The 10,329-nt window shown below is 41.6% G+C and overlaps 1 protein-coding gene across 1 annotated transcript; it reads right to left on the reverse strand.

The window, feature by feature from the left end:
• Nucleotides 1–251: 251 nt before the first annotated feature.
• LOC136477424 (serine/threonine-protein kinase PBS1-like) lies at nt 252–5,496 on the reverse strand. The gene is made up of 5 exons (XM_066475579.1): nt 5,104–5,496; nt 4,409–4,611; nt 3,809–3,998; nt 1,798–2,189; nt 252–1,070 (listed from the first exon to the last, which is right to left on the reverse strand). The coding sequence occupies exons 1-5, from the start codon at nt 5,309–5,311 to the stop codon at nt 531–533; spliced, it is 1,533 nt and encodes a 510-aa protein (XP_066331676.1). The 5' UTR covers nt 5,312–5,496; the 3' UTR covers nt 252–530.
• Between the last annotated feature and the right edge of the window lie 4,833 nt (nt 5,497–10,329).

The following is a 10,329-nucleotide window of genomic DNA, read 5'->3' on the forward strand; positions in this document are numbered from 1 at the left end:
ATTGATCGAGGTATTTCTTTTATCCAAGCTCAGTCGCAGACTGTTCCTGCCTCCATCGCAGGGTGCCAGGGTCACAAGCACAGCGACCGTCACGAGAACAAGATGAACTCACTATAATGCGCCGGGTACTCCTGACCGTTGCGAGAATAGGAGCTGCCGTCCTCCGTCCAGAAATTGAGCAGCATAGGCTGAGCAAGAGGCCAGACGACCCAGGCACCCAAACAGACAGACCACAGCCGGAGACAGAACGATTTACAAGTGGAACTCAAATGCGTCCTTTCATTCTCACAAAATTTTTCTGAGAATTTACAAGTACAACCACATGCATTCACTATCCAGTACAACGCTGCCTGCTGTTTTCCCCACTCTTTCCTTGCCCTAGGAATGTACATCTAACCCTCCCTGCCCTGGCCCTGCCGGCCACCGCCAGAACGAAAATCGACCTGGAAATAAACAAACGATGTGCATGGGTGGATGTGTGAAGGCCTCGTTTCTGTTCGTCTGCCTGCCCCCTAGCTGTTCCCAGTCGGCTAGTCCAGGCTCCCCTGCCCATTCTCTGCACGCCGCTTGTCACGCCAGTTCTCGCCCCACATCTTAGCCTCGGCCACCATGCGCTCCCGGTCGCCCCACATCTTCGCCTCGGCAACCATCCGCTCCCGGTCGCCCCACATCTTCGCCTCTGCCACCATGCGCTCACGTTCAAGGTCCTTGTTCAGGATCGCTGGGAGGTCCCTGGGTGAGTCCTCCCGGTCCTTGCCTGGTGACTTGTGGCCGGAGCTTCCAGTCTCGTCGTTCCTGGAAACCGCCCTGTCGTTCTCACCAGGCCTGCTTCGCTGATCGCCACCTGGCTTCCTTGAAGCAAGAGCTGCGTTGGGATCATAAGGCTGGGATGCCAAGTAGGACAGAGCAGTCACGACATCTGCAATCAGTGGGCGTGAAGCAGCCTCTGACTGAATGCACATGGAAGCCACCGCAAGGGCTTGGTAAAGCCCACGCATGGGGTGTCGCCCTTCCAGCCTCGGGTCAGCCATCTTAGGGAGCCTTCTTCTGTCATTAAAAAGAGGACGTGCCTGCCAACCAATGATCAGTGTGAGCACATGCACTTTATCCTTTCCAACCACAAACATACAATCTGTTCTAACCAACCAGGAAAATCAGCATAATGGAGGTTGGCAGATGACAAATTCTACTTGCTCAGTTCACAATAGTCCCTCCGTTTGAAGTTACAAGGCTTATTTCATCTCCTAGGACAAAACTTTGACCAACAATTACTCCAATAATGTCATTTTTTTTGTGATGCAAAATTATAAAGTATTTTCTTTATACAAATCTAATAACATTTATTTTCGCGTGACAAAAATTATGTGTAAATAAAGTAACTGTTGGTCGAAGGGGGTCGTCCAAACAAAATGAAATATGACCTTTACAGTATATGCTAGCATCTCCAATTCCTCTACCCTAGTCTTGAGTGACCCAGCAGCAGTTTAACATAAGTCAAAAATGTAATTTAACCATTATTTCATGTAGAACCATTACCACTTGCTTGTAAACCAATGGTTTGTGTTCATTTAGGATGTAGAGTAGAGGATGAGAGGCCTGATTACTTGGAGAATTTAGTGAAAATCAATAAAAAATATATTTAACTAGCGATCCAATGTTTCTGGCAACAAAGTGATGCTATATGGCTACAGTATCTACAAGTAGTTAGTGTCTGGTGCCAACAGACATACTACGATGTGAAGATATAAGAAAAAAGGTAACACACGGTCATTTACATGTAAACAGATCATTACTTACCCATGAGACAAGATTTTGTTCGCCATGTGGTCTGGTGCTGTCAATAGCCCTACGGCCAGTAATCAACTCTAGCAAGACAACCCCAAAGCTATACACATCGGACTTCACTGTCAGCTGCCCTGTCATAGCATATTCTGGTGCACAATAACCATATGTACCCATTACACGTGTTGAGACATGTGATTTGTCGCCAACTGGACCCAACTTAGCAAGTCCAAAGTCAGACAGCTTCGGGTGGAAACTTTCATCCAACAGAATGTTCGATGACTTGAAATCCCTGTAAATAACTGGCGGATTAGCTTTGTCATGAAGGTACTCCAGTCCTTTGGCAGCACCTGCTGCAATTTTCATCCTGGTGTTCCAGTCCAAGGCCTCCTTATCAAGAGGTAGATCTACATCAAGTGGAACCATTTAGGTCAAACAAGAGACTCCTCGGCAGATTAAAACGAAATGAACTCACTGTTTGGAGGAATATCTTATGTATTTATTTACTTGAAGGAAGAAAGCTAAGACATTGTAGTACGCTATCACATATCCCCAAACTGTACACAAGAACAATCATTCAGACATTAAGTTCATAAAGTGAGCCACTGGTTCAAGCTATAAATTCTGACATAGCAGTTGATGAAATGAAGGAGAATTAGTTCAAAGAATGCAAAACTATGGCAGAGTAACAAACTAATTTTAAAACGGATCAAATGGTACACATTTTGAGCTAATAAAATCTAAAAACACCAAAACACTAAACGGTAAACAATTGGGCACCTATCGTTTAGCATTTATTTGGGCTACAAGGCCACTTAAACTAATTGGAAATAATCCTGTGTGTCTAGGTGCATGCTAGTGTCTAGGTTCATAGCATTTACTTTAGCTAAATTTCAGCATGTAGTAATAGGAGTAATAATAGGCTGATTAGTTGGGTAATATTCTGCATTAATTAGGAGGCTATCACAGCCTGATTTGTAGCTCACGTTTGGCTACATTAGTAGAAGAGAAAAAACAGAAAAGGCTAAGTCATGCCAGCCACCAAATCCACTTGTGCTCACGTGTGTTCTTTGTGTGTGAGCTCATGGGTGTCCTGTTAAGAGGCATACTTGCCTCTCAATACTAGCTACACGGTCAATTAAATGGGATAAACGACCAAATAAATGGGCACGGCTGGTCATCGTATAGCGTTTAATGGCATGTAAACGGACTACATGGCCGTTTACAACAACACTGGCCTTAAGAGAAGATCAAATAGTAGGAACTCAGCCAGTCAGCCTAGCTTAGTTGGTGGGAGCTGGTTCAAGTCCTCTTCAATTTACAGTGGCACCTAACTCCTCCTAGGTTGGTTAAATTTATTTAGTATGTTTAAACCCAATCACAAAATAAGATATTCCGACCAGATCATTTATTCAATTGGTTCCAGCATGTGGTATACCTTTAAGGGTAAACTTTGGTAGAATGCACAAAAATTTAATTTGTTGCAATATTGTTTCAACCTCAGTAGTGCACAAAACAGAAGGGAAAAACATCTAACTTATATATCATAACCAATGTCCTAACTACACCAAATGAACAGTCAAAGAAATTTGTATTGCATTACATTAACAACAGTTAAAATGTGAGGAACTGTAACAGAAGGATGATACACTAACAGAGGGTAAAATGTAATATAAAGATTGCTAATAGAGGGGTGCACAGTATGGCACCCTGCGTCACAATGGGTCTTGAATAGATTTCAAAAGCAAAATAGTAATGCTATTGGTAGTGTGTGAAGGGCTACGGACCAAACATCTGCCAGTATAAAAAGGAAGAATAATGAAGATAGATGCATACAATAAAGAGCAGAAGACTAACAAAGATAGAACAAGCTGACAACCCTAGACAAGCAAGCATGTGACAGACAGGCAGACACACACTAGGACAGGCATGCATCTAGTCACACAGAGAACACTGGTTGGAATGCTGACAGATAGTGGTCATAGGCAAACAGTTTCAATACAGCACACAGGAACAGCATTTGTACCGTGCAAATGATCTTCCAGTGATCCGGAGGGCATATATTCATAAACAAGAAGTCGCTGGTCTCCATCAGCACAATAACCAATCAAATTAACCAGGTTTTGATGATGTAGTAAGCTGAGCATGAGAACTTCTACAAGAAATTCTCTGTTTCCTTGAAGCCCATCCCTGTTAAGCTGCTTTATAGCAACAACCTGCAGCAAACAATCACACTTGAACCATCAATTTTTTTTAATCCAGCCTCGTTTCTCTTTTGCATCTACTGTCCATCATATTCTTTCAGTAAACTAGCAAAAGACAAGAACATAAGGTATGCAAATCTAAGAATGTAAGCTCCATTGAACAGCTACAATTCCACAACATGGACTGTTTTAACATTTGGACTAGAACGAGCAGTGCCAATTCTTCTAGTCTATTGTCAAAAGACAAGAATCAAGCAAAACAGCTCTCCACAGAACAGCTACTATTTCACTTATGGACACATGAAATCTGTGGGCTAAAACAAAGTCCCAATTCTACAACAGTGCAGTTTGCTACTAACACTATTCTTTGACAGCAGACAGCAAGAAAAGAGCAAGGTCGCACTTGCTTAACTCAAAGTTACCTGGCCTGTGCTCTCAAGGCGACCCTTGTAAACACGTCCAAAACCTCCCTCGCCCAGGAAGCACTCGGGCCTGAAGTTCCTGGTGGCGGTGGCGAGCTCACGGAAGGTGAAAGTCTGAGCTGAGATGACATTGCCATTGGCATCCTTTGGCACCAAAGCCTGTTTGGTGAGCACATTGCTCTTAACTCTTGCTTTCTCAGCCACTGCACACATAGACAAGTACAAGAGGTAGATTCAGTAACTAATCAGCAGTCCGACTCAGACAAAGAGAATCACTATCTAAACTAGCATGTGCTGATTGCATCAGTCCATGAGTTCATATCCCGACGACCTTTACATCTCTCCAAGGCCTAAGGTAGTAAATGAACCTAATTTGTAGTAAATAACAATCTGTCCAACAAGTCAAGCTGGTTCCTAGTTTCTTCTCCCTTTGCCTATCAAGAATTTCTTAACTACAGACGCTAATTCAACACGCAAAGATGGCCGCAAGCTACACGGAGCCGTACTAATTCAGATCAAGCAGGCCTGGTGCGGTTGAACCACCACGCGGGGGAAATCAACCACCGCGCCGGGATCCGAACCCACCCACCAACTAGCGCGCGCCGGGATCCAGTCCAGTCCACCCAAGACCCACCCACCCACCCACCCACCCCAAGCCGTGGAACACGTAGCTGAGCAAGGAGCACGTCACGCACCTGCAGAGAACTTCTCGACGCGCGGCGCCGCCATGGGCGCCTGCTGGAGGTCCGGGTACCCCCTGTCCCCGTGCCGGCCGATGCCGGCGCCGGCGCCGGCTCCGTACGCCGCGGCGGCGGAGGACGCGCCGCCGTACCCACCGGCGCCACCGAATTTGGGGTTGAGCTGCTCATCTGCCGGGGAGTCGAAGCACGAGAAGCAGCCCATCGCCGGCCAGGAAGGAACACCGGGTCGCCGCGCCGCTCAAAGGTGCAACATTCCTTTCGTTTCCGCCTTCCTGCTCCGCCGACGGGAAACTCTGACTGCGCCGGGAGGTGGAGGTGGAGGTCGATGGGATCGGATCTTCCCGGCGGGGGGATCGAGGGAGGAAGGGGAGGGAGGTGGGGGGGAAAGCGAGGCGAATGGGAGGGGAAGGAAAGGTGCGTTTTTTATTGGGTTTTTGGAGCGGAAGCAAAGAAGCGAGCAGGTAGAGGCTGTCTCGTAGCTTTAAAATAGGTATGTAATATAATATCTATAGCATGTAATAGAGTATATTGATAAAAGATTTATTTTAGTAATTAGAAAAAATATAATTTAAATTTGAGTATCTCTCTTCTAAAAAAAGTTGTTTTTTAAATTTTGTTATCGAAGAAGATAAAAATAAATATTAATTTTTAATCTATAGCACTACTAAAGAATGAATAAATGTTGTATTTTGGGTCGTGGTTTGTGAGACAGTCTGGTCTCTGGAGTGACGGTGGACTCGGTGGCCCCGAGTCTATCGCGGCGCGGCGAGGGGCACGGCAGCCGCCCAACTAATACGCGGTTTTGCCCACGTTCAGACTTCGGAATGCTCCCGCTATGACGTTGGTTTACCGTTTACGTTTACCGGACTTGGGTGGTACCCTTGCCCGGCCTGACTCTGACTCTGGGGATTGGTTCGGTACTTCGCTAGTATATATAAACCGTTTTTTTTTCAAACAACCTTTCTGGGTTAGGAGTGTAATCTTCCTAAATATTTGTCGTTATAGTTTGAACTTTATTAAATTTAACTAGATTTATAGAAAATATTAGTAATATTTTAATTCAATTTTTTTTTCAGGCGGATAGGTTTCACCACATGTAACCCAATCGATTGAGCTACGCTTATAAGATAACAAGATTCGTATTTTATGAAAAAAATGTTTCTCATAATGAATCTAACAATATCAATCTTGTGCTGTCAATCTATATAATTTTAGATATTAATAGTCAAAGATGAAGAAAATTAATTTAGAAGGAAGTTATATTTACGAAAACGGAAGTAGAAAATTTAATTGCAAACCGAGCTTAACTCAATTGGTGGTTAGGTTAGTTGTAGTGGAACATAAGCCCATGCATGCTCCCTCTTGCTTTTTTCCTGTTTGGAACACCGGATTTTCTCTGAAATCTTATTTTTTCTGCAAAATTGAACCATTACTGTAAAAATGTTTTTTTCCCTGTTTGGAACACTGGATTTTCTCCAAAATCTTATTTTTTCTGTAAAATCAAACCATTCTTGTAAAATTTATATATGATTCGAATAAAATTTCTACTTTCCAACCAGTCCCTCAATACGTGTGTATATGGTTCTCAGTTTTTACATTTTTATGTGTTTCCAAAAAATAAAAAATGATAAAAAAATGTCTAGTTAGTACGGGTGCATGGAACTTTGGAAGGTGCTTATTTGACTATGAAAAGAACGTTCCAGTTAACAGCAACACTTGAGCGCCAGCGCCACCAACTTTTACCAGACTTCTTCAATCAGTCCCATGAAAAGACTATTTAGGGGCTGTTTAGTTCCCAAAATTTTTCACCCTAAAGTGTCACATCGAATCTTGCGGCACATGCATGGAGTGCTAAATATAGACGAAAAAAAACTAATTGCACAGTTAGGTGAGAAATCGCGAGATGAAACTTTCGAATCTAATTAGTCCATAATTAGACACTAATTACTAAATAAAATCGAACGTGCTACAGTAACTAAAACCAAAAATTTTTGTCATCTAAACGCGGCGTTAGATATCTCTGTCAGTGGGCCGTTTTGGAAAAAAAAGGGTTTGACCTAGCCCGGTCCACCCCTAGTCGAATAGTCGAAGAAGGGTGAGTGAAGCTATGTTGGGCGAAGATCTAGCGCATATTCCTCGCTCCTCGGATACATGCATGCAACTAGAACTGAGAACTGTTGGTAGCCATCTGATTGGCTCAGTCAGATGTACAATCATCGAGAGTTTTTTTTCCCTTCTGGTTCGATCGGTCGCTACGAAGAACCAGGCTAGCAGCTGCACCTTGTTTGCAGTCAACTGCAACTGCACCTGGTTTCTTTCTGGGGAAAAACCCGGTGAGGCGACTCACGGCTTGCAGTCGGCATGATTGATAAACAAATATAACTAGAAGGTTTAGCACTGATTGGCAAACTGCGTAGCATGCATATTGTATGCGTATTATGGTGCTATGGATCAGCTGCGTGCTAATCATAAATCATCTGCACACAGCAACATACTGATCTGCAACTAGCTGGGAAATTGTTTTTCGTATATATAGTCAATTATTATATATCAATGAGATGTCTACGACAGGTTTGCACTGCACACGCCTGCAATTAATCAGCAAATTAAAGGAGCTGACTGCTGAGATGAGGCCAATTCTGTCGGCGCGTTGCTTGGTTGTCATCAGCGGGCTAGCAGTCGACGACCAAAGCATGCATGGTAACCGCAGCCAACTTGGCGAGCCCCATCATATAGGCCATATAAATATAAATACTACTACTCGGGGGGATTTGCATGTCGATCCATCCATCGCAGTCGGAGACCAGATAAATATCAACGCCGACCAGTCTGTGGCTAGTTGTGCATTATCCGATCCACACGCTATGATGTCCTAGTAGTAGTAGTATAATATCCAACCTGTTTGTTCGTCGTTAGATGGATGTTTTGCATGGCACTTCCCAGAAGGAAACAATTTGCGTCGGCAATGTAAAGGTTTTATAGCGATTTTTTTTATCCAAGTCCTATGATGATCATGCTGTCTCATGTCCTGTTGTGAACAGCCCGTTTCAACCAGACAAATGACTGTATTTCGTGGGAATCACGCACTGAGAGTGAGAGCCAAATTAATTGGCTGGCTCATCGCAATATAAGGGCTTGTTTTGTAGAGCTCCATCTGATTCTAATTCTCTATGAAAGTTGATTCTTTGAAAGAAGTGATTCTGTGATTGAAGTGATTTTCTTTGATTCTTTAGCATAAACTCTCAAAATCACGATGGAGAATCACTTCACAAAATCTGGAGAAGCTACTTTTTTCAGCTCCCAGCCTCTTAGTTCATTTCAGAGAATCACTTCACAGAATCAGCAGAATCACTTTTCTTTGAAAAATTGTTTAGCAGAGCTCTTGCTGGATTCAGCAGAGAATCAACTCAGGAAGCTCTGTCAAATTTGTAATTTCTACATAGATTTCATAATTTCCATAGCGCTAGGATCATGATTCATGTGACAATTGAAATAATTCTCTATAAAAGACCGATGGTTATACAAGATAGTTTCAAAATGAGTGGCTTCGAGTGGCTGCCGTATACAACTTATAGAGATTACCGTCGAGAGGTTTGAGACAGATTAATTGGAGATTTATAAGAAAATTCCATTAAAAAATTGCAATCATAAATTACTGTGTTGTTTTTGTTTAGGTCTTGTTTGTAAAGCTTTAGGTCCTAAAAATCTTGGATATAAAGGTGGGTGGTACGTCAAGAGCACTGAGATGAATTATTTAGTTAAAATTAAAAAGTTTAGACTACCATTTCAACTAGAAAAATTATTTCGTTGGGATCACACACCAAAAGCCAAATTAATTGGCTGGCTCAACACAATATTTCTACATAGATTTCATAATTTCCATAGCGCTAGGACCATGATTAATGTGACAACTGAAATAATTCTCCATAAAAGACCGACAGTTATACGGGATAGTTTCAAAATGAGTGGCTTCGATTGGCTGCCATATACAACTTATAGAGAAATTATCATCGAGAGGTTTGAGATAGATTAATTGGAGATTCATAACAAAATTCCATAAAAAAATTGCAATCATAAATTACTTCGTTGTTTTTGTTTAGGTCTTGTTTGATAAAGCTTTAGGTCCTAAAAATCTTGGATATAAAGGTGGGTGGTACGTCAAGAGCACTTAGATGAATTATTTAGTTAAAATTAAAAAGTTTAGACTACCATTTCAACTAGAAAAATTATTTCGTTGGGATCACACACCAAAAGCCAAATTAATTGGCTGGCTCAACACAATATTTCTACATAGATTTCATAATTTCCGTAGCGCTAGGACCATGATTAATGTGACAACTGAAATAATTCTCCATAAAAGACCGACAGTTATACGGGATAGTTTCAAAATGAGTGGCTTCGATTGGCTGCCATATACAACTTATAGAGAAATTATCGTCGAGAGGTTTGAGATAGATTAATTGGAGATTCATAACAAAATTCCATAAAAAAATTGCAATCATAAATTACTGCATTGTTTTTGTTTAGGTCTTGTTTGATAAAGCTTTAGGTCCTAAAATCTTGGATATAATGGTGGGTGGTATGCTAAGAGCACTTAGATGAATTATTTAGTTAAAAATAAAAAGTTTAGACTACATATAAATACATAAACCATATTAAATTACTCTACAAGTTACAGAGTTAGTCTAGACCTCTGTGCTACGGAACCCTCTTAAAAATAAAACTGTTGCATATATGAGTCATAAACTATCTACATGTTCTTACATTCATTTTCTTATCAAAATTAGTTGTATTAATGGGTTGGAAGTTAGTGGGATCACATGGCTGTTAGAGGAAGATGATGTAGATAGTTAGTAGATGGCTTGCATGTTGAGATAGGACTTATATTGGGAATTAGCTTTATAAGAATATAGTTTCATAGATATATTATTATTGATGTCCCCTAAGGCTTTTAGAATGGAATAAAAATTGTTTTTAAAATAAAATGCAAACAGAAATTGTTGGACAAGCGGAAAAAGCTCGAAATTCAGCACGCGATTCTCTGGCTACAAGTTGCAGGTAAAGATGGATGAGTGTTTCTCCGCCAAGAAGAAAGGACAATTTCTTCTTCTTTTTTCAAAAAAAAAAAACGTGCTTAAGATAGGGAGAAAATTGAGGGAAAAAGGGACATGGAAATAAAGGTTGACGAGGAGAGAACCCGGAACAGCTAAAAAAAGTAGA

This window comes from Miscanthus floridulus, chromosome 8, assembly GCF_019320115.1.
Source record: "Miscanthus floridulus cultivar M001 chromosome 8, ASM1932011v1, whole genome shotgun sequence".
NCBI classification, from domain to species: domain Eukaryota; kingdom Viridiplantae; phylum Streptophyta; class Magnoliopsida; order Poales; family Poaceae; genus Miscanthus; species Miscanthus floridulus.

Excerpts from the sequence above, each read along its gene's own strand:
- LOC136477424 (XM_066475579.1), bottom strand. The coding sequence starts at position 5,311 with ATGGGCTGCTTCTCGTGCTTCGACTCCCCGGCAGATGAGCAGCTCAAC. Across the intron at positions 4,612-5,103 it reads CGTCGAGAAGTTCTCTGCAG|TGGCTGAGAAAGCAAGAGTT; the intron begins GTGCGTGACGTG and ends CTATGTGTGCAG. Across the intron at positions 1,071-1,797 it reads AACAAAATCTTGTCTCATGG|GCACGTCCTCTTTTTAATGA; the intron begins GTAAGTAATGAT and ends ATTGGTTGGCAG.